A 26,014-nucleotide genomic window follows, 5' to 3' on the forward strand; every position below is an offset into this window, starting at 1 on the left:
TTCAACTTTCACTGAGTGTTTGGAAGCTTTCCCTCTAAATTGACTTTTTCCCTTTTTCTAAAGAAAGCATGGTCTTCAGGAAAAGCATATTTGTGCTGGTGTTTCTGCCTTATGATTTGAAGCTTGCATAGCGACCTCCTCAGGGTCATGTGCTTCAAAGTACTTATCCAGTCAGTTGCCAGAAATATCAAGATATTAGTGTTCTGGACATCTCTCCATGGGTTTTGCTCTGTTTAACTATTATTTTGTGATTTGGAATGTGATCTCTACTAGACGTAAACTGAATAAGGCTGCAGAGCACATTTTCCTCTACAATTGTGCTGCAATATTTAGATGTATCAAGTTTGTTATGTAAGTTACTACTGGCATATCATGCATCCGCAGTCAACTCATTAGTTTCAACTAGCTGTTTTCACTATGCCTGTCTCGATTTAGAGGTTTAATGCTAGGTCTGTTATTGGGCTGCAGCAAAGACATTTTTTCGGATGCATTTTCAAGGTGTTTGCAAATAAACCATCTCAATATGTGCTCTGGGAACTCACATGAGTGACCCACAGGAAGGTGGCGACGCTGCAGGCTTGCTAAAACCCTTTGTTCAGGCATTTGTAATCTTGTCTCTACTTGGTTCATTGCTAGCCGTCTTGGGACTTCCAACTGTTATTAATGAGTCAAAGCAATATAAAATATTTTAATATTAGTCTCAGGTATTTTAAAAGGCATATTAAAGAAGTGCGTGGTTAGGTAGCCACACAACGTTTTTTTCTTTTGTCATCCCATCTCTACACTGCGATTTAGACTGCATAGTGTACAGTGTATTTCAGGTGCCTAAAGTACATTTAGAAGTATCCCTCCCCCCCTCCTCCTATTGAGCCTTTTTGGTTGCTAGGTAAGAGGCTGTGGAAGCTGTGGCTCTTCAGACATGTGACGCATAACAAGCAGACAATGAAGATGTAGAAGAACCATTGACAATAAGATGTCTTGCTTCTGTTCACATTGCAATTGATCTTGACTTGCTTATTAAATAATGACATTCTTGGATGTCTTCTTGAGGAAGAACAGAATTATCTTCTGTAAGCGAAGTTGACAGTCTTAAGCTGAGGAGTAGTTCAGATGTCATCAACTTTAAGATCAGTTTAACAGATTGGCAAATTGGCTGAGTGGGCTTCCGTTCTCTTAGATGTGCTAGGTTGACTTGTAGGGGGCGTAGTCCATTTCCATGGGTGAGCATGGGTTTGAGGATATCCTAACCCTTGTTCTCTGATTTTGCAGTATCAGGTTGGTCAACTGTACTCTGTGGCGGAGGCCAGCAAGAATAACACCGGAGGTGGTGAAGGGATTGAGGTGCTAAAGAATGAGCCGTACGAGAGGGATGGCGAAAAAGGGCAATACACACACAAAATATACCACTTGCAGAGGTGAGTGTAAACAGAAGAGCCGGGCGCATTTGCTAAAAATAAAAATCGACAATTTAGAGCTTTATTTTTGCATTAAAATATATATGAAGGAAATCCTCCTTTGACAGGTGTGTGACAAACAGGTGTGGAAGAAAAATGGTACATTAAAGTGACAGGTTACAGCAGGGTTGTCCAATGTAGATCGAGGTTCATCCCATATTTTCAAGATATTTTTCTTAAGATGCACGTACATGCAATGAATCTTAATTTAACTAATGTACATAGTATTTATCTCCTAAATCTGAAGGATTTTCTCTCTTGGACTTTTTTTGACACCACTGATTTACAGCCTGGAGTGTGAGCACAAGCATATCATCAGTTTGTAATGGATAATATACTCGTTTAGTACGTTAGCTTTGCTTGGGAAAATGGGTGGGTACAGCAAACCTGGGACGCTCTGAAGTGTCGGTGTACCTTGGAGAATTGAGGTAGGATAGCAAAAGAGGAATTGTGGTATTTTGCAGTAGAAAACACACTAACTCTACAAAGAAGCTAATATCTGTAAATTCACACTAATGAAAATCTTCTGAGTTCCCGATAAATGAGTTGTGAGTGTGTAAGTGCATAGCAAGCTGTGGCTCTGTATATTTAAAAAGAAAAAGTGAGCTCAATAGAAAAAAAAGGTTCTGTGTGTACATTCTCAAGGAAGGGGAATCATTTATGAGCACACAAGAAGGATCTGTCAAAAAATGGCAAGTAGTCCTGAAAACTACCAAGGACAGAAAACATTTCCCCACATGTTGTAGACAAGGACGCGTACGGGCAATTGAGATATTTCCAACAAGAAGACTCCAAACACAAATAGCAGTTAGGATAGAGATGGGACTGTGCCTGTGCCTCTTCTCGTCAATATTCAGTTCACTTCAAGAAGAAAATAATGAAGTATGAAACTTTCATTAGGCGTGGCTTAGAAAAAAAAGGCACAGGGCATCAAGAAACCAGAAAAAGTAATATGTACTAAAAGGGCACATGAGAACACTTGATACACAAAGCTTGCAGTAAAATTGGAAGGCTGAGGAAAGCAAACCAGTTGGTGCTAATGGCCTGTTCCCAAGAAATCTTGTGAAAGAGTGGTACCTGCTCTGACCTGCTGAGGGACTGTACTAAGTTTTCAGATTAGTTCTGAGAGGATCCAACCCTCCTGGAAGTCAGAAATTTACCCAAGTTTGTTTAGGCTTCAAAGTCAGACCTAAATGTCCAGAGGCTCAGCAAGGATTAGTCCCTATGACTGAGAAGGTCTCCATACTACTGTAAAGACCTGAACTGGGGTGCAATGGCTCTAGGCATAAATGTAACTCTTATAAATATTCCACTGGCGAACCAGGACACGTTTTATCTGATCCTCTCCACCAAGACTGAAGGATGTCCTTAGAACCTTGGGGGAAGACATAGGGCCGTGCATGTCTCAAGGGCCCATGTTGAAATATTACATTGAAATCACTTGTGGAAACCCATATGTTGCAGATTTTTATTAACGCAAGGGAGGGGAGATAACCTGAAGCAGTTGTAGTATGTGAAGAGTGGCTCATTCTCTTACTGCAGAAAGTGGGGCCATGCAAAATGAGAGGAAGGAGCCAGTCAGAACTGGGGAAGACTAACAGATGACATCGGGAGTAACAGTAAAGGATCATTCAGTCCAACAAAGGGTTATCAGGCTATGCCTACAGATCCTAGAATTAGCCACAGATTTTCTGACTGCAAAGAACAAGGCATCCTGCCCACACATTTAGAAAGACTTGGCCGTTATCAGAAATGGCATAGAGATTTAGTACTTATTAAACTAAAAGTGTATTGATGATGACTGCACACAGTAAATTCCCTGTCAGTAGGGTGCTGAAGGTTGTCTTGGTGCCCATGTGTAACTTGACACATTGGCAATATATTCAAGGTGCATCAGGAAAATGAATGCAAAGTTGGCTTAATTGCTATCAGGGCTTCAGCAAGCGCACATATTGTGTTTTTTAATATAAAGAAGATGGTGCCTGAAAATGTCTGATGTTACACTGTAAAGTGACCCAGGAAGACACCTGCCTCATGAGGCGATAGCAGCGAGTTGTTCTGTCAGAGAACGCCAACAGAAAAGCAGTTGGGTATTGCCTAGTAAATATTTGCTTGCCACTCTACTTACTAAGGTCTTAATTCGAGTCCATCTGATAATCCCCATATTGGTTATAAACATGAGTTTTGCAGCATAATGCCCGTTCTGAAGTGTGGAACTAGGGATGAGGAAATGTGCCACCCAGTATATAGTGCACCCCCACCTTTTAAAGTATTTGATGTGTGCGGTATTTCCACCGCAAATACTATGAACCTCTAAATCTGTGGTAGTCGAAGCACGGCCCGGGCGCCGCTAGCGGCTCTCCCGAACTTCTCTTGCGGCCCCCAGCTGAGTGAGTAAACTGGGCTGCTCTTTACTTCAAAAGCACGAACATTCAAAAATAAGTTAAATAAACGGGAAATAATGTATTTAAAGGCTAACTGAAGTAAATGAAAAGAAGCAATAAGGTGCCATGCAAAACGTAACTTTAGGAACACATTCATTTTTCTGTTGCTTCAAAATTCGAAAAGTGTCTTTCATTAATATGAAAAAGTATTACACCTTATTACATCAGAACAGATAGTTGCGTGTAGAAGTATTTTATTTTAAAACGATCGTTTTAAAAAATGAGTGTAGAAATATTCATGCCTCTTCACACCCTGACAACAATCCCAATAGTGAACTAAGAGACAAGTCAGTTGCCTCATGGAACCCTCTGAGTGATCAGGGTTGGTGTTACACATGGGCAACTTTCTAGTTTATGAAATCAAAAACCATAGGTCTGTACAGCATATATCCTGATCTCGTGCATTTCATGGTACTCTTGTTTGCCATAATGAAGAAAAAGGAGGTAAAGTGAAATTAGGCAGTTGTCTAGAATCAAACAGTTCTTCTGGTTACTTCCTTTATTCACTTGTGTCTCCCAAGCTAGCAACAGAAAGCAGAAAGGCTTACCCCAAGGTGCAGTAGAGGGATAGCAATTCAGATATTGTTAAATCTATGACTCTACTAGAGACTGGGGACTTCATTTAGAGGGCAGTAAGGAAAGAAACCCATACAATTTCATATGACTCACTGACCACACCATGTATGTGATTCACTTGCCCTATGCCCACTTTAACCCCCTCACAAAGCCCCACTCCTACCGTGCTACCATTAATGCCCTCTGGCACACAACAGACCATAGTTTGTGGCCCCTGGGGAAATGTTTGTGAGTGCCCACGCTCTAAACAAATCCTTAGGTATTTGGATAGATGGGCTCCCAATAAACATACAGAGTGTGAGCTCAAGTGTACAAGGAAGAAGCATTCAGTAGATGTCCTGTCCTTGCTGAGAAGCTTGTGATCAACTTAAATGCATCAGTTAGGAGAATTTGAATAGAAACGGTGGCCTGCTTGATATCTTTTATTTTGACATGCAGGAAGAAGCCCACATTGGGCATGACTTAGCAAATGAGTCTCTGCAAGAAAATACACAATTTTTGAAGTTAATGTGAACATGTGATAATGTACAGAAGTTTATTTGCTGACAGTCGCTCGCTTTCAGAGAGCATTTTGTGTATGGTTCTTAAATTTGGTCTCAGAACAGAGTTGTTTTTATTTTGACTCATTTCCTTTGCCAGGCCTACCTAGGATTGGCTTTTATTTGAGCTTTCTAATATTGGGCTTCCAGCTGTGCATAGAAAAAGAGGTGTATGTACTTCGTGGCACTCTCTGACACCTGACTTCTTGTTTTACAGTAAAGTCCCAAGCTTTGTGAAGATGTTTGCACCAGAGGGGTCACTTATCTTTCACGAGAAAGCCTGGAATGCCTACCCATACTGTCGAACCAGTGAGTATTCACCCCCAAAAACTAAACATCGTTGTAAGTGCTGTATACACGCTCACACGCAATGATCATTCAATATGTGATGCTTATCACTAGTGCCCATGTAAAAAATGTGTCTTCGCTCTGATATGTAATCTGTGAGTTTTCTCCTTATTGAGCATTGTCTTTTTATTGAAGAATGTATATGCCACCCAAATAACTGCACCCTCCCACCCCAGTGCAGAATCTGATAATCTACTGAAAACATTTAGCCTCTCTCCGCTTCATTATAGCTCTTTTGTTCTCCTTGTCTTTTATAGGAACAGTGAGTTTCACACTATAAATACTAGTGCCCACTGCAGTGCTTGTATTCCCCATATACACCCATCCGACGTCGAACATGCTGGATTCCGTTGGTTTGATTACTAAACCTTATATCCGGTCTCTGAACATCTCCCTTTCTGACAAATCACTATATATGTCTGGTGCAAGCAGTGCAACCCCAATACTGTCTTACCAGGGTGGGTGTGTCCCTCATAGAACTGATGTTACTCTCACATATGTGCTACCATTGTCTCTCATGCTTGGCAGTTGATGTCCTGCACCTATGCTTTCACCAATGTTGACTCACAGATGTAGAAAAAGTTAGAAGGTGTTCTGGTATTACTAGTCATTAGAGTAAGTAAGCAATTACAAGCATTGGCTTAGCTAATAGGTGTGGCCTAAGTGAAAGCTCTTGACTTTGACAATGTGTTTTAGCCATGTTGTTTGGCGGTGAGGTAAATTGGAGTGGAGTTCAGTAGGGTAGATATGATTGAAGTACATTGAGGTAGATTGGAGTGGAGTAAATTGGAGTGAGGTGGATTGGGTGCATTGGAGTAGGGCAGATTGTAAGAGTGGGGTGGATTGGAGTAGGTTAGGTTGGAGTGGGATGGATTGGAGTTGGGTAGATTGGAATAGAGTGGAATGGAGACGATTGGCGTGAAGTGCACTTGGTTAGATTGGATTGGAGTGGGGTTGGGTGTGGTAGACTGGTATTGGGTGGGGTAGATAGGTGTTGCATGCATTGCAGTGGAGTGGATTAGAGTGAATTACATTGGGGTGTAGTAGGTTGGTGTGGAGTGGAATAATGTGGGGCAGATTGGATTGGAGTGGAGTTTGGTGGAGAGGGTTAAGAGGGGTATATTGTGGTACGTTGGATTGTGGTGGAGTGGGTTGGATTGTAGTGGTGTGGTGTAAAGTTTGCATTGCATTAGTTCAAGCTGCTTTTTGACATAACTGAGCCATGGAATTTTGTGTATGTAATCAAGACTCAAACAGTCCTGTATTATTGCTTGGTTAAGTAAAGGTTCGTCATTTGACCAAATGAATCGCCATAACATGATTGGTGTAGTTTGGATGTGGTGTATTAAGGGGACCAAACCTAATTCCGTAAGGCATAGTAAATCTTGAGACTGGTGGGTACTACCAGGAGTCTTCTAAGGAAGGAGTTTTCTGCTGTCTTAGAAGTGAAGCCTTGCAAAAACCTTAAACTTCTGCCCCCTACATAATAACAGAACAGTGTGTGGCGTAGATGTGCATTAATGCATCAATTGGCTTGGAACCCAGTTTCCTTGCAAACCTGAATAGTGCCTCAAGAGTATGATCAAAACTCCTTTTCATAACCTCTATAAGATGGTGCAAGGAGCCTATTTAGTAGATTTGTATTGGAGTGGGATGGGGTAGATTTGTATTGTATTGGAGTGATATAGATTTGTATTGTATTGGGGGCTTTGTGCGAAACACTGCGGAGCTGCTTTTCTGCCGGACTACAACCTACCTGACTTGACCTGCTGCCTGAACTTGGGGCCACCTGCTGGCGGTCTCCCCTGCCGCCGCTGCTGGTTTCATCGCGCGGCTGCCGAGAGGGGAGACTACAGCTCCCAGGTCTCCCTACGCCCACTTCCGCGCCCGGTGGCCCTCAAAAGAGAGGCGCTGCTTCCACTTCGCGGGACGCGCGCAGGCGACGCCGGGAGAAGCCCGGGACAAGGCTGGCCCGTCTTAGGCAATAGGAGGCTGGGCTGGCCCCCCCCCTAATAAGGTTTTTATGAGACATTTGTATTGCTCCCATTTCTATTTACCCCATACAGTTATGTAAAGATTTGAAAGTGTGGTATAAGGGTAAGAAATTGACTATAGGTACATGTGTTTCCTTAGGAGTATTTTACTTAGTTTAACTAAGTTTCTTACGGGGAGCGAGCACTGGTAATTCCTAGCTATGGCGAAGAGACGTGCAAAACCAATGCTTGAAAATGCGTGTAATACCATTGACACATACCTGGTAAAAGCTGTTAGTGTCCTCACTAAAGAAATTGATCGCACGAGAAGCGCCTTTCCATGGGGTCAAGTATTATGCTGGTCGACCAGGCCAATATAAGCGAAGTGCCCAGCCCGACCAGTGAAGCCAGTCTGGATATTGGCTTACCAGAGGGTATAACTAATAATAATAATGGCGTTGAGCTTTCAGGCATCTCAAATACACCTAGGTTACCTGCTATGGACATTAGTCTTTACCTACCCCCCAACGAAAGCAAAGGGTTATAAAAAGAAAACATTAGGGCAGGGAAGTTTGAAGGCGAAAAAGGATAAAAGAATCGCCACAGCAGGGAATATGGTCACCACACGAACAAGATCAAAACAAAATCTAGATGTAACCTCTGGTACTTTTAATATAGAAGCCGTCTATGACAAATTAATTGAGCTGATTAGGCCCCTCCACAAAAAGGTGGTAGCCAGGGAGGTTAATAAGTTGAGTGGTAATTTGGATAAAATAAGTATGGGGTTCCAACGGGACAGACCCAGATCAGAGGCAAACAATGGAAATAATGGTAAAAACAGCGAAGCCATTGTCCTGAGTTATAACAGTCCCCCTATGGCATCTAACTTGAGTAAGGCTATCCCAGAAAGGCCACCAAATAAACATCTAGGCCATGAGGAACGGAACTGCTAAAGATTACTTCCACATCTAATGGAAAAAGTGCAATCATTACCTCTAACAAGGGCTCAAGTGTAAAGGAAAAACAAGCATTAGAAATGCAATAGGTCTCGCAGCATTAGAGTTAGTGCTTTTAGAATTGTTTATGGGTTTTTTTGTAAATGTTTAGCATTTTTGTTTCCTGTAGCCAATGCTAAAGAATTAAAAAAAAAAAGCCATAAACATTTCTAAAAGCTCTAACTCAAATTCTCCGAGACCTATTGCATTGGAAATGCAATAGGTCTCGCAGTAGGAAAGTTTGAGCTATAGGTGTTATTTATTTTTTTGTTTTTTATTTATGTGTTGTTTTTTCTAAATAGCTAAATTAATAGCTTTCTTCTTTACAAAGCCAATAGTTATAATTTTTGTAAATGTGACACCTCTAGCATTTGTAAAGCAACATGTTTTGTATTAACGGGACTTATATGTGACTTATATGTATTGATATTAAAAAAATCAATGCCTTTAAAAAACAATTAATAATTAATACGTAAATAAAATGGATTTTATTTTATATTGCCAATAGCTTAAAGTTTATTAAATATATTTAGTGAAAATGCTGTGGTTGCGGTGAGTGAGGGTGAGTGAGGGTGAGTGAGGGTGAGTGAGGGTGAGTGAGGGTGAGTGAGGGTGAGTGAGGGTGAGTGAGGGTGAGTGAGGGTGAGTGAGGGTGAGTGAGGGTGAGTGAGGGTGAGTGAGGGTGAGTGAGGGTGAGTGAGGGTGAGTGAGTGAGGGTGAGTGAGTGAGGGTGAGTGAGTGAGGGTGAGTGAGTGAGGGTGAGTGAGTGAGGGTGAGTGAGTGAGGGTGAGTGAGTGAGGGTGAGTGAGTGAGGGTGAGTGAGTGAGGGTGAGTGAGTGAGGGTGAGTGAGTGAGGGTGAGGGTGAGTGAGTGAGGGTGAGTGAGTGAGGGTGAGTGAGTGAGGGTGAGTGAGTGAGGGTGAGTGAGTGAGGGTGAGTGAGGGTGAGTGAGTGAGGGGGTGAGAGGGTGAGGGGGTGAGAGGGTGAGGGGGTGAGAGGGTGAGGGGGTGAGAGGGTGAGGGTGAGCGAGGGGGTGAGGGGTTGAGGGTGAGTGAGGGTGAGGGTGAGGGGTTGAGGGTGAGTGAGGGTGAGGTGTTGAGGGTGAGTGAGGGTGAGGTGTTGAGGGTGAGTGAGGGTGAGGCGTTGAGGGTGAGGTGTTGAGGGTGAGGCGTTGAGGGTGAGTGAGGGTGAGTGAGGGTGAGGGGTTGAGGGTGAGGCTGAGGGGTTGAGGGTGAGTGAGGGTGAAGGGTTGAGGGTGAGTGAGGGTGAGGGGTTGAGGGTGGGTGAGGGGTTGAGGGTGAGTGAGGGTGAGGGGTTGAGGGTGAGTGAGGGTGAGTGTGGGTGAGGGTGAAGGTGGGTGAGGGTGAGTGAGGGTGGGTGAGTGAGGGTGAAGGTGGGTGAGGGTGAGTGAGGGTGGGTGAGTGAGGGTGAGTGAGGGTGAGTGAGGGTGAGTGTGGGTGAGTGTGGGTAAGGAAAACATTTTAGCTGCACACTTCCTCCTTCTCTGGACTCTATTAGGCATTGCCTAGAGACCGCATTAGCTGTGTAACTAGCCTCATGTTTAAAAAAACAATAATTGATCATAAAAAAATCATATAGACATACATAGGCTTTCAGTCAGCCCTCCTTATCCATTGGTCTGTTTAAGTGTTGTGGAAGTTCTGCTTCTGCCCAAAACAGCATACTACAGGGGGCAAAGGGTCAACACTCTTCATCAATTGGATGTTGCGCTGTGAGTGACAGACTTTTCCAGATCACACAGTCGCCTGAAAAGGATTTCCATGGCTATTGACAGTTGGCTGCTGGGCCACTCGATTATTTCTATTTTTTGCACACAAGACATTGCACGCTTGCCAGGGCCATGTGGTGGTTGGTAATCTTTGCAAGTGGTGGTGCCAGAAGTTCACCCCCCATTTATTTCAAAACTTGCCTTTAGAGTTCCTCATATGTTAAGAATTAACTTTATAGTGCCAATGCCGGGGCGGTGGGAGGCGCTAGAGGGCGCACAAGCGGAATTGCCGCCATTTGGTGAGGCTCCCACAGCCTGGAACATACATACTGCATTCATCCTCTTTAAATGGTTAGCCACCTGGATGTAAAGAGGCAGGCACGTACATGACACGTACATGACATGACCTTGATCCCCGGCCTCAAAGAAGATTTGGGTCCGAAACGATGCCCCCAGCCTGAGCACTGCTGCAGGATAGTTTCCCCCAGGAGCGGCGCTGGAGCAGCAGGAAGTGCAGTGAGCGGCGTATTGAGGCAGGAAAGTACGCGGCTTGCCAAGAGGGAGGTGGGCCCAGCAGGCTGTAGGCGGACAACGGAGAGACGGAACCCAGCGTCCCTACATAGTTAAGAGCAGCCTACGGGGACAACATTATGGTGGACCACACGTGGGGGCTCCATATATGTGCGGAGTATGGTATTTTGGCCCCTGAGGCGGCGGACAGCACTTAGAGCACCCGGTAACAAAAAGGGGAAAACACACAACAACAAAAGCAGGAAGTGCAGTGAGCGGCGTATTGAGGCAGGAAAGTACGCGGCTTGCCAAGAGGGAGGTGGGCCCAGCAGGCTGTAGGCGGACAACGGAGAGACGGAACCCAGCGTCCCTACATAGTTAAGAGCAGCCTACGGGGACAACATTATGGTGGACCACACGTGGGGGCTCCATATATGTGCGGAGTATGGTATTTTGGCCCCTGAGGCGGCGGACAGCACTTAGAGCACCCGGTAACAAAAAGGGGAAAACACACAACAACAAACAAGTAGTGAGGGGGCGGAGCTGGGGGAGGGTGCGAGAGAGAGTAGGCAAGGCTAGCGGCAGGCAGGCAGGGGAGGAGAGGAGGAGGGGGGAGGAGAGTAGGGGAGGCACGGCCTAGCGGCTGTGCAATCAAGTAGTGAGGGGGCGGAGCTGGGGGAGGCTGTGGAAGAGAGTAGGCAAGGCGACACGGCGGGAGGGGGCGGAGCGGGTAAACAAAGACGGACATGCACGCGCCCGTGACTTTTAAGGTCAATGCGCATGCGCATAAGCTTAATGCGCATGCGCATTGACCTTAAAAGTCACGGGCACTGCAAGGAATCGCCACGATTCCTTGCAGTGTGGATAAAGAGTGGATAACTCGCAATACTCTCGCCTTGCTCGATGCGCATGCGCATCGACAGGCGAGACCTAATCAGTGCCCATAGAAAATGTTATGAGAAGCCACTTGGATCCAATGTCTGCTATCATAAGAAAGACCCCAGCTTTCATTAATTTGCCGCCTGAATGTGGTGCCTATGTTGCGGTCCTTGTAAATGTCCCCAAATTTAGGAAAGGTCAAGTGGAAAACCACAACACACTTAAAAATAAAACTTTATATTGGTTGTCCAACAACTGTGATTTTCCAATAGAGGGGGCAAACCAGATACTGTTAACATAAAGGGTGGGATGGGCGGTCCCCTCAGGAAAAACTTTGAGGGAGATTGTATAATCATAAATTTTAGATCCCCATGCTGGGCACGGAACACTCTTGCTAATGCCCCCTCCCGTCAGCATGGGAGTACAATACGACCCTCCTCCCCCTAGGGTATTGTTGTGAACGTATCTAGGACCCTAATGAAATATTCCCGATTCATGCCCTTATATGGTTATAACAAATCCTATCCTTATAAAGGCATAAGAATCATATCCATATTTAGTCATAGCCAATGCAGTCCAAATACGGCAAGGCTACTTCCCTAGACTCCTAGAAAGTACAACGCGTTCTTTAAACAAACCAAGCCTCCAGCAGCCCAGGAATTCCCCCTGCTTCTGTTTTGATTTGTCCTAGAACTCCTGAGAGTCCTGAAAGAACTATCACTTCTTAGTGACAGTTCTTAGTGACGTCTTATGTCCAACCCTACGTCAAACTCTGCAACTTCCAGGTATAAATATCCCAGCATTTGCCTTAAGCAACACACAGTGGTTTGGAGCAGAGCGGCTATCTACTTACCCAAAGCCCATCTGATGCGAGTGCCGAAGGAAGCCGATCCTCCCATTTGACGCACTGAGATAGACGCTGTCCTTTCTCCTGCAGAGAAATCCAGCTCCAGTGTTTCCAGTCACCCCTGCGGGTTGCTGGGATATCGAGTCCTGAGAAAGAGATACAAGACCTCCTTCATTCTAAAACCAAGGTACGGAGATGATTAGATCCTTAGAGAATTTTTGATTCAGATTCTTGGCAAAAATAACTTAACTTAAACTACAGCTCACTTACTCCTTCCCACGTACTAGGCTTAGGTTAGGTACACCGGGGTAGGCGTATTTTAGAAGCACCAGTTGAGTACTTTTAGTCAACTTTTATCATTGTATGTATTGTATATATTTTATCCTTTTTAAGTATCCTATGGCTCAGAAACCATATAAATGCTTTTACAGTATTATTTCATAATACTCCTTTTACTGTACGCACTTTACTTTATGACAAGTATTGCAATTGTGGCAATTCACTTCTCTTGCATGAGAAAGAAGACTGCTCAATAAATAACAACTTTTATTGAAAACGCCCGTCTCTCTCTTTCTCTGCACTCTGGTAAAACTAAGCATGGACGATTGAGTGAAATAGCTATCTATTGTTTTCACACGACTCTGGAGATATTCTCCTTATTCTGGTGGGAGCAAAGTTGTCATGTTTATGCGGTTGTCAGAAGCGAATCCCTTCTTGTCTATTCAGGAAAGTTAACTCATTCCTGTTCACTCGAGAAAGTTTCTAGTGACCTCTGAGCTAGCTGGCATTCATAATTAAGTCTAACATATTCAATAGAGACCTAGTCGACCCCAGTCTTACGTTTAAACTATTGTTTGTTATTCCAATGCGCAGAGCCTATTGGGAATATAGGAACTACACTACATGGCGCCCAACGTTTGGTAAGGCGATAATCTAACGCAAAATACTAGAGTAACTCAGTCGTGCTTTTCACACAGACCCCTTTTTCCCGTAAAAACTCCAATAGACGTCTGGAGTGGGTAAAAGGTTAAAATCCGCCAAAACTTAGTAGGAAGAGATTCCTATGTATTAGTTTTTGGTTTAATCAACGTTGAAGGATACAGTGTTCCAAAATATTGTGCACCTAATCTTTGTTTCCTTGAAACTTGCTCTGCAAACTTTCTGTCAGCAAAAATGCCGGAAAGTGACGAAGAAAGAGATGCTTTGGCAGCTCAACTCTTAGCTGATGACACAATTATCCAAAATGATGACCCGAATGCTATAACCGTCCTGGTCAATGTAAGAAAAACTATAACTATGAAACTTATAGAAAATGGAGTATCATCAAGAAGGTGGTACAGTCATATTTGTGGTAGAGGCCCATAAATATTGGCAGACAGAGGTTTTCTATTCCTGGATACATTTTCCAGCAGCACATGCTGTGACACGCGAGTTCCACTACTACAAAATAGATGAATCTCCAGAGGAATACGCCCCTTTCGAGGACATTGAAATTCCACTAACATACCAAGAGCACCTGCTCTGGTTTAATGGCACCCTAAAACATCAAAATCACTTTACCAGGCTCGGTCCACTTGGTAGACCAGGAGCCACATGGCCGGTTCTAGCCAGCTATACACCACGTCCCGACAAAATGTCAAGCAAAGAGCTCTTAGTTAAAGTAAAAGAATTAAGAAAAGCATATAGAGATTTAGTTCAATTAACAGTTGACGGTACAACCTACCGACTAAATACTCTAACTGAAAATCCTGAAAAGACTTTCATTAAAAATAATCTCAACCCTCAAAAGAAGAAGTGGGAGGGTAATAAACAAACCTCTTGCAGAGAAAAACAGTTTCAGTCCAGAGGAAGGTCTCCTCAACGAAGGGATAGATCTCCAGAAGGAGGAGGCAAGTCTCCCCAAAGGGAGCCCTCTGAAAAAAGATACAACCTTAGTAATAGGGACAACTTGAGAAAACCTGACAGATATCAAGATATTGATACACGTCCCTCTCGATCTTTTCAGACTTCCTCACAGAAATCGGAAAGAAGAGGACGGTCAGAACATAAAGAAGAGCACGTCAAGTCCAAAGACAAGGAACCTGCTCATCAAAGTAAAAAATTACAATTTCCCAGAAAGAAGGTAGCCAGTATTAAAGTAAAACATGCCGAGAATTCTGAGGACACAACTGAAAAACGGAGAGTGGGCCCAGACAATGCTAGACAGCGCAGCAGAAGTGACCATAGCTCGCAAGATCCTGATGAATCTTCTGGAGACAGTGGACACAAATTAATATATTCAAGTGGAAACTGCAGACACCAGAGTTTGCGTGCCCCATAAACTATATGAAATAACATTACGTATAGAGGTAGATAAAACTAGGAAAATAAAAGGTCTCTTCTGGGAGAATCTATCTAAAGGTTATGATATCCTTCTAGCAGAGAAAGACAGGCCTCCAGAGTTTGTCAGGGAGTGCCCACATGGCGAACAATTGATTATGCCTGCCTTCTCAAATCACATTCCAATTCATAAAAAAATACACATTTGCTAGGAAATGGGCAGTGGCCCAAGCCCCTGCATTATATAAAAATAATGTAGGATGGGATGAGGATTCTCCTCACCATAAAATCCAGTTAAAAAATCAACCTACTGCACAGAGGCAGTATCCTGTTAAGCAAGAAGCTAAAAAACAAGTCAGAGAAATCTTAGATCAACTTGTAAATCAGGGGGTGATTGAAACTTGCACCTCACAAATGAACAATCCTTTGTTTCCCGTCTCCAAGCCAGACGATTCATATAGTCTAGTTTTGGACTACAGACACCTAAACTCCTGCTGTAAAACTTTTGCAGTACAAAACTCACACAGTGCAGCACTAATGAATAATATCGTTCGCAAAAAATATAAAACGACATTAGATATTTCAAATGGTTTCTTCTGTCAAAACATAGCACCTGAAAGCAGATATTTGACAGCTTTTCTCCAGCATGGGGACCCAAAAACAATTTTTTTTTTTTTTAAAGTTTTTGAAAACCTTTATTGGTGCATCCACAGAAATACAAATACGGGCCTACAACCCTGAGGCCGGCCACGAAAACTGGTTGAGCACAGGTGCAAGCAATACGAAGACGCAATAGTTCGGCAATATCGATAAGCAATTAGTCATCAGTTACACTGGAGAGTACTGGCTATCACGCCTAAGGAGCAATGGAGGTTAATTTTAAAAAATTTTAAAGTCTAGAAATCAATGAAGGATAGGTACAAAGGAGATCCGAGTCCGTACATTAGTTCCACATGAGTAGGCAGCAGGAATAATAGCAGCAATTACATGAAACACCCCTTCAGAGTGGCAATACAGTAGAAGAACAAAGCAAACAACAGGAACCACGCTCGTGCCACTCCCAGCGCCGCCCACTCCCAACCATCCTCTATCACAGACCCAGAAAGGAAAACAGTGTGAGAAAGCGCAGAAAAGTAGGAAAAAGGCCCATAGAAATTAAAGGAAAATAAAATCTACCCCCCCACCCTACACCAATGCGGAGGCTACGGCCTACCCCCCCCCCCGACAATGTGCCTGTCGCCCCATAAAGAACCCGAAATGCAGTTCAAGGAAAAGAAGAGAAGAAAGGAGAAAAGGAGAAAAATAATAAAAATGACTTCGAAATATAGAGAGTGAGACTAGACCGTTCTAATCTGCAACTCTCAAAAACTACAAATGAAGCGGGAGGAGGAGCCATTCCAAACATTCCCAGCCCCCCCCTCAGAAACACAATCCCCGCACAATGTGCGATTATTAAGAAGCAGACATTAACACGAGAGCAGTTAGGGAAGGACATTATAACGTGTGCGACTGAAACCAATGTGTGCCACCTCTAATCCCGGTCCAACCAGCTAAGCAACCGGCAGCACAAGAAGAACCTAGCCCTGACCCGATCTCGGGCAGATCTCAAAATGAAGCACATGAAGAAGGCCCGCCCCCATCAAGACAAAGAGCCAACATGGCCGCATGGCAAAGGGGAGTAAAACAGTCACACATAGCGACAATTGAACGTCACCAGTAAATCCTTTGTCCTTCGCAATGAAGTTCCGCGGGCCATCGGGGAAATGTGGAGTCTCCGGAGCGCAGGATGAAGGCAACAATGAGAAATCCGCCGGGGGGGGCAGCTGGTGCGAGTCCCGGGCATGAGGCTGCAACACTGTTGCAAGCGGCAGAGTAACAAGTACCGGAGACAAGGGAAACAAAGTCTCACAGGTCAATTCACTGGTCGGCCGGTGGCAGGCGTCCATAAAGGCAGAGGCGACCACGTCTCCCCCGCCAGGAAAGTAAGGCACTGCTTCCCCCGTAGGTTCAGACGAGGATAGTCCCAGAAGTGGCTGGCCCTCCACAGTACGATCCCTCCGTAGATCAGACGCCATTGTGTCAAAGCACTCACCCAGCGCTCGAAAACCCACACGCATTTCAGTCCTCAATTCAGAGAGAGCGGCCAGGATAGATCCGTAGGAGAGCGGCGGCAGGAGCCTCTCGCGGTCATGTTCCCGGAAAGGAACGAGCAAACTGGACCCCAGTGCTCGGTGGGCGACGTATCCAGTAGACAGGGACGGGTGTTCGCCCCCAGTCTCTGAGGCAATGGCGCACATCCTGATGATCGAGACACAGGGCAGGTTGGAAGGCGAGAGCAGCGCAAACTGTCCACAGCACAGGGCTGCAAGCCCGTAAAATCGATAAAAGTTGTGCGGTCGAAACTGAGGACTGCAGTGCCACAAGCCGCCTCACCGAGCCATGGGAGCAGGCATTCAACGTATTCCCAATATGGCCGTGTGTCCCTTCTTCTCGCCACCCGTCTCAAACAAAGACGCGTAGCTTGCAAGGCGCCTTGAGGGGTAATGGAGCACAGGGCGCCGATCACGGCGTTCCCCAGCAGGCAGTACTACCAAGAGCTCGACTCGAGAGGAAATAGCCACCTCCTCGGCGGCAACGGATCGCGGGCAGGACGGCCGCTCCTCAGCCTACCAGGCTCGGGGACGGTCGGCGGCGTCGTCCCAGGGCCAGGGCTCAAAGTCTCCGGTCAATTATCTTCGGCCGCCGGGTGAGCTGAGAGGCGCGGGAAAGATGACACAAATCAGCACAACGTAGCGCTCGTTCCGCCGCCAAATAGGACAGGATAGGATTCAGGATACCGGTGCGGAGGAAAGGTAGCCGCCGGAGCCGGGAGCCTACACGTCTTCACCCGTCGCCATCTTGGCTCCTCCCACCCCAAAAACAATTTTGTTGTCTCCCACAGGGATTCAAGAACAGCCCAGGATTATTTTCAGCCAGGGTAACCGAGTTACTACAAATGTATGATGATGAGGCATTATCTTATGTCGACGACATCTATCTTACAGACGATGGCCTGGAGACACACTTGAAAAGAGTGAACACCATCATACTTGGGTTCGCATCTGAAGGGTACAAATTCAACTTTAAAAAGTCACGAATTGCCCACTTAACAGTCCTATTTTTAGGATATGAGTTATCGAGTGAAGGCAAAAGCCTAGCAGACAACTTCTTAGAGAAGTGTGCAGTACTGCAAGCTCCAAAAAACGGTGAAAAACTTACAATCAGTTCTAGGTTTCCTGAATTTCGAAAGAACATACATTCTAAATTATGCAGAGAGGGTTAAACCTCTCTACAAACTAATAAAACCTGATTTTAAACCAATTAATTGGACTCAGAAACACATAGAAATTTTACGATCATTACAAACAGACATGTTAACTAAAACATAACTGCAAACGAACGCAACCTTGTAATCTGAGTCATCCCAGGAAGATGCGGATTCACATACCTGACCTCTAATGAGGGAGAAACTGTACCAATAGCTTACAAATCACACTTGTACACACAAGCTGAAATGAAATTCAGTTCTACTGAAAAAATTCTAACTGCGGTTCAAACTGCTGTAGCAAAAGAAAGAGCCCTAGCCCAAGGGAAGAGCATATCTGTACTAACAGCAGTATCAGCCCTTGAGACGGTAACAAGACCAGGCATTCTAAATGCTATAGCTCTAGATCCAAAATGGATACAATGGGAAAATTCTCTTGCAACAGAAGACGTGAAGCACGCATTTGATCCGAAAATGAAAAAACGAGAATATCTGGAATATGAAAATGAATGTCCTCTGTCAATCGAAATTCTGCCTCTCGAACATTACACCTGTGTAATCTACACGGACAGATTTGCACAACTGTGGAAAAACAAATTTACAATGCAGCGTGCGCAATTGTTAAAGGTCGCTGGCGCTTGGGTAAATTTAGACCGATGGTCACTAAAACTGAATCACTCAGAAACTGTACAGCTCAGCGAGCTGAAATAAGATCTCTAAAGATGGCGCATGAAAATGCCGATCGCGAATTCCCCACACTGATAGTGTGCGATTTGCATTACTGCGTCCAGTCTTACAATAATTCCATGCAGACCTGGATAAAAAGCGATTACAAAGATGACAGGTGCCACAATAAAGCATAAAGAACTATGGGAACAAGTAGTTCTTTTGCAGGAAGAACTACGAAAGACTCACGTGATACATACGCAGAGTCTTCAACGTGATGGCGTTCACGTTGCAGGGAATTCATTGGCTGACAGAGCCATAGCGGCAGCAGGTCAACCGGTTTCCGTAGCTACAAAAAAGCATACACAAAAACAAATAGACGGTGAAACGCTACTAGCAGTGAAAGCCTCATTGAAAGGCAACTATGCGGCATTACCGCTAAATTATCCACTCGGAAATACATACATAATTGATGCGAACTCCGTTCCTTTTGCTCGAATCCCTGGAGTGGGGGATAGAGTAATTCCAAACACGAACCGGAGAATCTTCTTGATACAAGAAGCACACATGGCAATGGGTCTGAGGCACCAAGAGATCCTGAAATCTCTAATAGAATTACAATCAAGATACTGGTGGCCGGGAATGAGCGTGCAAGTTTATAACTTTGCAATGGAGTGTCAGGACTGCAATAGAGATCGCAGTTATGAACCGGACCAGATATCTGACTCTAACACAGTAAGACCAGTCCAGGCACCTTTATTAGACCGCATTAGACTATCTATACGCAGGCGTCCAACCGGACAAATGCGGTCCCATAAATATTAAGATGAGATTCATTTGGATGTGGCCCCAGCGCTCGGCTGACGACAGAACTGTTATAAAAGATTTGTCTGTATCGGCACATACACAATTGGCATGCTACATTCCGACCATGGTCCTGCGTTTAGCTCTCGGGCTTACAAGGAGGCCATGGCCAGCATGGGCATTGCATTGCGGTGTTCTAGTCCATTCCATTCAGAAGGAAATGTGGTAGTGAAGTGAAAAAAAGTGACATAAAGCAATCTATATCAGCGAGGGTATTAGGTTTGGGTGATGGGTGGGTCAAACATCTAATAAGTGTCCAACGTAGTCTTAATAATCTGCCAAGAAATTCTCTAGGAGGCATCACTCCGTACGAACTTTTGTTTGGTACAAGAATGATCATTCATGATCTCGATTGTCAGACTTCAGTGGTGAAACAAAAAACCTTTGATATCAAGGATCGTTTGGCTGTTTTACAGGACTTAAATGAAACAAGAATAAGTCTAAGTAACACAAACCTAAAGCCAACGACCACTGAAGAAAAACCACCTGTCCCAGCAAGACCTGTCTGGATTCCATAGATTGGGGATCAGGTCAGAGAAAATATCGCAGTGAAAAAGGAATTTGGGCCTTCTTACAGAAAAGCAGTACCTGTCTTAGCTGTCAGCTGAACAAGATCAGTAGGACTACCGCCCCTTGCTGGTAAAAAGGAGAACCGAGTTGTATCAATCGACCTGGTAAAACCACAATCATGTGGCCAATAATGAGTAGTAGGCCCAGTGGACTCCCAAGAAATACCAGAAGACCAAATCTTGCTACAATCCAAGAGGTTCAAACTGAAAGACTAATCACTTTTGATAAACCTGCATTGAATAAAAAAGGACTATGGAACATGTGCCTCTTGAAACCCAAATTAAAACAGTTCGTCAAGAAACACCTGTCTACAATGATGTAGCATCTGAACATACATATCCAAAGATAAATGAAAATCCGGAAGCAATTCCACCAATTGACAGAACTGCATCTGGCTACTTTATCAACTTCGATGACTTTTCTGATGATCCAAGTGAACATGAAATTAAGCCAGCAAATAAAACTTTCAAAAAGAATATTACAGAGCTCTTTCATCAATTCGGAGAAACATATCTGATTTCACCATGGATTGAATTATGGATTGTGTTAGGCGTACTTTTCCTCCTTCTATGGCTCATCTTGGTTTTAAGTTTGGGTAGATTTATTGATGGAAAATATAGTACAATGGACACAGCAAGTCAGAACATCAACTTGGTCCTGAAACCACACAGATCTTCTCACATCGAAAAACGAGAACGATCATCAGTGAACATCACAGCAAATCATATACCTGGTGGTATAGCATGGGACAAAACTGATTACGAAATCTATGGCCCGGTTGAACTCTTGAAATATGCCCATCAATTCAAGATCTCCTTAAGTGACTTTGTATCACCTAGTACTTTCTCTGATGATTGGGACTTTGAAAATATTAATAATATGATGTCAGATTTAGAAATGTCAACAACATTTACAGAACATGATTATTTACAGGGTTCTTCGAATTATGAAGAAATGTATTGCTTCAATCACTTTAGGCATCATTATCTGCATAAATCTGCTAATCCTAGAAATGTTTTCAGTTATAATCAATGGGAACATTGTCCAACTCCGCCAAAAGGCAGTTCAAAAACATTTTATGAAAAATTCCCATACTTCTCAGGGTTTAATATCACTAATCCAGAAACGTTTTATTTCAAAATGTTAAATAAGACAGGAATGAAAAACATGTTGACAAATACTAAACTGATTTATTCTGAAAAATGTTATGAAAAAATGTCTACATTTGGTTTTGAATTTTGGAAAAACAACATTGAGACAAAAACCATCTGGGGTACAAAAGAGTGGCAGGTACAAGGTTTAGAATCATTATTTAGAGCCTGCATGATCCCAGAACAAATAACTTCCTGAATGACACCATTCAACAAACAACCTGTCTTGGCCTAGCCAAGATAAAAGATTTAAACAACCCGTCCATACCAAAGCCTATGCCTGATAGAAACAACACTACAGACGAGAGGTTAGTCGTGTCCCATATTTTACAACAAAACAGAACTATTCCTGATTGGAACAAATGGTTGATCTGGCCCAAAGACACTAATAACTGTCAAGATAGATTCCTGAACAAAACACAGGGGTTCAAACAGAACAGGCCAGACCCAAGATATTCCCAGAGACAACATCCAGGGATAATTACAACATATAGTATAGGAAAACTATGCCTCGAATGGCTACAGAAATCCACACTACCCGAAATTAAGCAACACTTAACTTAACTTAAAGAAGGTGCTGACTTGCGAGATTTCATAATGGGACCTCGCAAACAGCGTCAAAAACGTTTCATATACGCCGGTATATACGCAGCTTACAATGAAGCTTGGAAAATAACACAAAATGAAACTGCAGAAAAAGTACAAGAAATTGATCGTATTAATTTGGAAAAATCACTCTCAGTAGTGGACAATGGGTTAACGACTCTGTCCTCCAGAATTTATTCACTGGACAGCATTGTATCATCTGCTATTGATATAATAGAACAGGATATGCTAATGTTACAACATGGTCAATCCCAATTGCGTTCTATTGTACAGCTAGGCTGGACGTTACAAAACCTCCATTCAGGCTACGTGCCATGGCGTCTAATCAACACAACAGCATTATTTTCTATCTTGAACCTTACTGATACACAAATCTCGTTGGCACAAAAAGGAGCAGACTATACGGTGCTGAGCATTGAAAAACTAGAAAAATTACCATTGACAATGTCAGAACGACCGGTCATTGAATGGATAATACATGGCACCATTATGCAGTGGCCATCTGCATGTTACGTCTGGGCCCAAGAGACAAACACATTCTTCCGATAAGAACCAGTCTCGGCTGGTTTTCCCCTAGCGAACAACACCTTATAACTAAAACATCACCTTTACCCTGCAAGCATCTCAGTCTGCAGGGACAGAAAGCAAAATGGAGTCTCTCTAGTTCTGGGTCTTGTAGGCCTGAGAAGGATGAAATAACACTTAACTCTATCAGAGTACATACACAAACCATACCAATATGTAATATAAAGTCAGGACTGCAGGATCCACCCTCTACTATAGGTAGGATGATGAAAGGACACATAATTATGTCAAAGCCAATAGGCAATAGATGAATTAGAGTCAAGAATAAGGGATCTATCATCATATAAAGCAGCTATCCTCTAGTTTATGCTTCTAGGTCTGGAAAAAGGCCTGAAAAGGGCCAACACAAGGCAAGAATAGAGATTCAGGATAGTAGCAAGCTTAAAGTCACCATCACTCAGAAATAGAGCCAAAAATATGGTCACTACAACGTATCTTCACAAAATGCCTTTCTCCAGTGTCTGCATACCTCAGGCAACAACATCACCACGTCTTTCCTTCTCTCGACGACTAGCTCGTCAAGGCACCCTCTTGACAGCACGAGAAAGTCTTCCAGAGCCTGTCTACGGCTTTTCAAAAGATTGGGTCTTACCCTCAACCCAGACAAGTCCTACAGCCTTCTCAGCGGATAACATTTCTGGGAGCTGTCCTGGAAAAATCTTACCTGTCACAGGAGCGACAACAAAAACACCTGCGTTTGGCAGAATGCATACAGAGAAGAAAGTCTCTTTCAGTGCGCCTATTCAAAGCCCTCCTCAGAATTATGTCTTCCTGCATTCTTCTAGTTCCCTACTGTTGCCTCCGCATGCATCCTCTTCAAGAGGCTCTCTCCGCTCAGTGGATTCAAATCAACGGATCCTTCAACGATATCATACAGGTGACTCCTCAGATGGTCGCCTCTCTAATCTGGTGGACTCAGCCACAAAATCTTTCTCAAGGCCCCTACCCTTTCTAACTCAAGCCTCTACTCAAGTGATAACCAGGGATGCATCTCTAGAAGATTGGGGAGCCTTCCTTCAGGAGCTTCACATCAGTGGGAAGTGGTCATCTTCTGAGCGGAAACTGCACATAAACCTCCTAGAACTTAGTCTATCTAGCTCTTCTGGCTTTCCTTCCCAGGATAAAAGGTTCACTAGTGCTCGTCAGAGCAGACAATACTACGACGATGCACTACCTGAACAAACCGAGAGGAACTCGTTCACTCTCACTCTCTCAAGAATCTCAAAAAATGTGGAACTGGTCACTTCAGCACAAAATTTCCCTGCGAGCGGAGTACGTTCCAGGAAGAGATAATACATTGGCAGACTCGCTAAGAAGACTGCAGATGACCTACCACGAGTGGGAGTTGAACCAAGATACTCTCAACAGCATGTTCTGTCATTGGGGCGAACAACTGTTGGATCTGTTTGCCACACAGCAGAATGCCAAATGCCAACACTTCACAAGCTGTCATCCCCAACAGGGTTCTCTGGGGAATGCATTTTCAATAGCATGGTTCGGCGTATTCGCCTACGCCTTTCCACCGATTCCCCGGATTCCCAGGCTCCTCAGGAATATGAAAGCAGACCCTGCACGCTGATTCTAATAGCCCCAGCATGGCCTCGCCAACATTGGTTCACGGAACTCCATCTACTCTCCCTGAAACCTCCAATTCAGTTGACAGTTTCCATCTCTCCTGACAATGGACCAGGAACAAGTCCAACACCCGGATCCAGCAACTCTCAAACTATCGGCCTAGCACCTACGTTCCACGAATTTCAGGGCTTAAACATTCCACCAGACTGCAGAGCTGTTCTATCTCGCACTCGAGCGGATAGTACAAACAGGACTTATTCCTTCAAATGGAAAAGGTTCTGTATCTGGTGTAGATCTGCTAAGGTGCATCCTTTCACATCCTCTCCGGAAGAGATATTGCCAAAACTTCTCCATCTAGCAACTTCGGACCTCGCTCATGCTTCCATTAAAGTTCACCTGGCAGCAATATCCTGTTTCAGGAGATCTTCTACAGGACCTTCTCTTTGGTCGAATAGATTGATAAAGCAATTTCTCAAAGGTCTGTTTCGGATTTTCCCTCCCGTAAAGTCTCCACCTCCAACATGGCAGCTTAACACAGTCCTTGCTCAGCTTTTGACACATCCTTTTGAGCTGATACACAGAGCTGATCTCAAGTTCCTTTCCTTCTTCTAGCCCTTGCATCCGCAAGACTAGTTAGTGACCTTCACACTTTGACAATACAAGATCCCTTTCTTTAATTCAAGAACAATAGGTTAATTCTCGCACTAATCCAAAATGTATTCCAAAAGTCCTGTCGGACTTCCACCTGAATGAGTCTTAAAAGACTTTCTTTCCAAATCCTCAAACAGCAGCTGAAAGAGCTCTACAGTCATTGGATTTGAAACGCTGCCTTAAATTCTACCTTGACAGAACGAAAGCATTCCTCAAGTCCAACCAACTTTTCGTGGCTTACAGTTTACCTAGATACGGTTTTCCCCTTACAAAACAAAGTATTTCTAGATGGATCTCTGGTGCTATTGTCTTCTGTCACCAACAAGCTGGTCAACCTTTACAATCAAGAATTGATGCCCATTCCATTCGGGCAGTTTCTACTTCTATGGCACTGTTTGCGGGTGTGCCTATCACAGACATTTGCAGAGCGGCAACATGGAAGACGCTGCATACAATTACCAAGCATTACTGTTTGGATACAGAGCTAATGAAGGATGCTGCAGTGGGACAGGTGGTGTTGCGTCATCTATTTCGATAGAGGTGAGCCTTCCTTCCTTCCCACCAGCCTGTAGGAAGGTTGAATCTGACTATACCCCCAATGTTTTTCCTCGTGTTCTGCTGGTTTTCGACTTAGTTGGCCTGGGACCCTGGTATTCAGGGCCCCAGACTATCTGCTTTCTCTATAAAATGGACTCCATGTACTTTAGGTAAATACCAGCACCAGATTGGTTACTGGGTCACCCTTGTGAGCCCCTGTATAGTGTACAATAGGTACCCAGGGCATAGGTGCACCTTAGGCCTACCAGGGGCTGCAGCATGTATTGTGCCACCCCTGGTTTGCCTTCCAAACTGACACCACATGTCTGTTCACACAGCCTGGGTAAGGTGGTGTAATTACCCCTTACTTAGATATAGTATACCTATATCTACCTTTACATATAGACACATATACACCTATAAGCCACTCCTATGGTAGGCCTCGACAATCCAGAATGCTTGGTGTTATGTGAGAGGGTGCCCTAGCATGAGCTGAGCCCCTCTGCAGCTTTCGGAACCATCTCCTTATAGCTGTTCTATGATATAGCCATACCATATACTCTTTAAGTGCATTATAATCCTCGCGGTTAATGCTAACTTTGGTTTACTACCCCCCCCCCTCCCGCTAATTCTGGCGGCGGGAGTAGCATTCCACCCTTCTAGAGGGAAAAGACATGTATGTTACTGCTTTACCCGGTTAAAGTTGAACAGAGCCTCAGCATCACAAAATGGATGCTGCTGCCACAGACATGAGTCTGACCTCCTGTTGCTGGGGGAAACTCCAGCAAGGGCGGCCTGGACAACAGGTTTCCTGTCTAGGGAGGTGCCAGCACCTCCCCAGACAGGGGTTTTGTGTATTGGGGCAGGGAGGGCTGCATTCAGTGAATGCATCT

At 44.2% G+C, this 26,014-nt stretch overlaps 1 protein-coding gene across 1 annotated transcript in view; it reads left to right on the forward strand.

The window, feature by feature from the left end:
• LOC147705742 (phosphatidylinositol transfer protein beta isoform-like) overlaps nucleotides 1-26,014 on the forward strand; it is a 276,208-nt gene that overhangs the window by 75,148 nt on the left and 175,046 nt on the right. Inside the window, exons 3-4 of the mRNA XM_086932188.1 lie at nucleotides 1,270-1,415; nucleotides 5,231-5,322. Of these exons, the coding sequence (XP_086788314.1) occupies nucleotides 1,270-1,415; nucleotides 5,231-5,322 (238 nt within the window). The remainder of the gene's footprint in view (nucleotides 1-1,269; nucleotides 1,416-5,230; nucleotides 5,323-26,014) is intronic.

This window comes from Lissotriton vulgaris, chromosome 7 (genome assembly GCF_964263255.1).
Source record: "Lissotriton vulgaris chromosome 7, aLisVul1.2, whole genome shotgun sequence".
NCBI lineage: Eukaryota > Metazoa > Chordata > Amphibia > Caudata > Salamandridae > Lissotriton > Lissotriton vulgaris.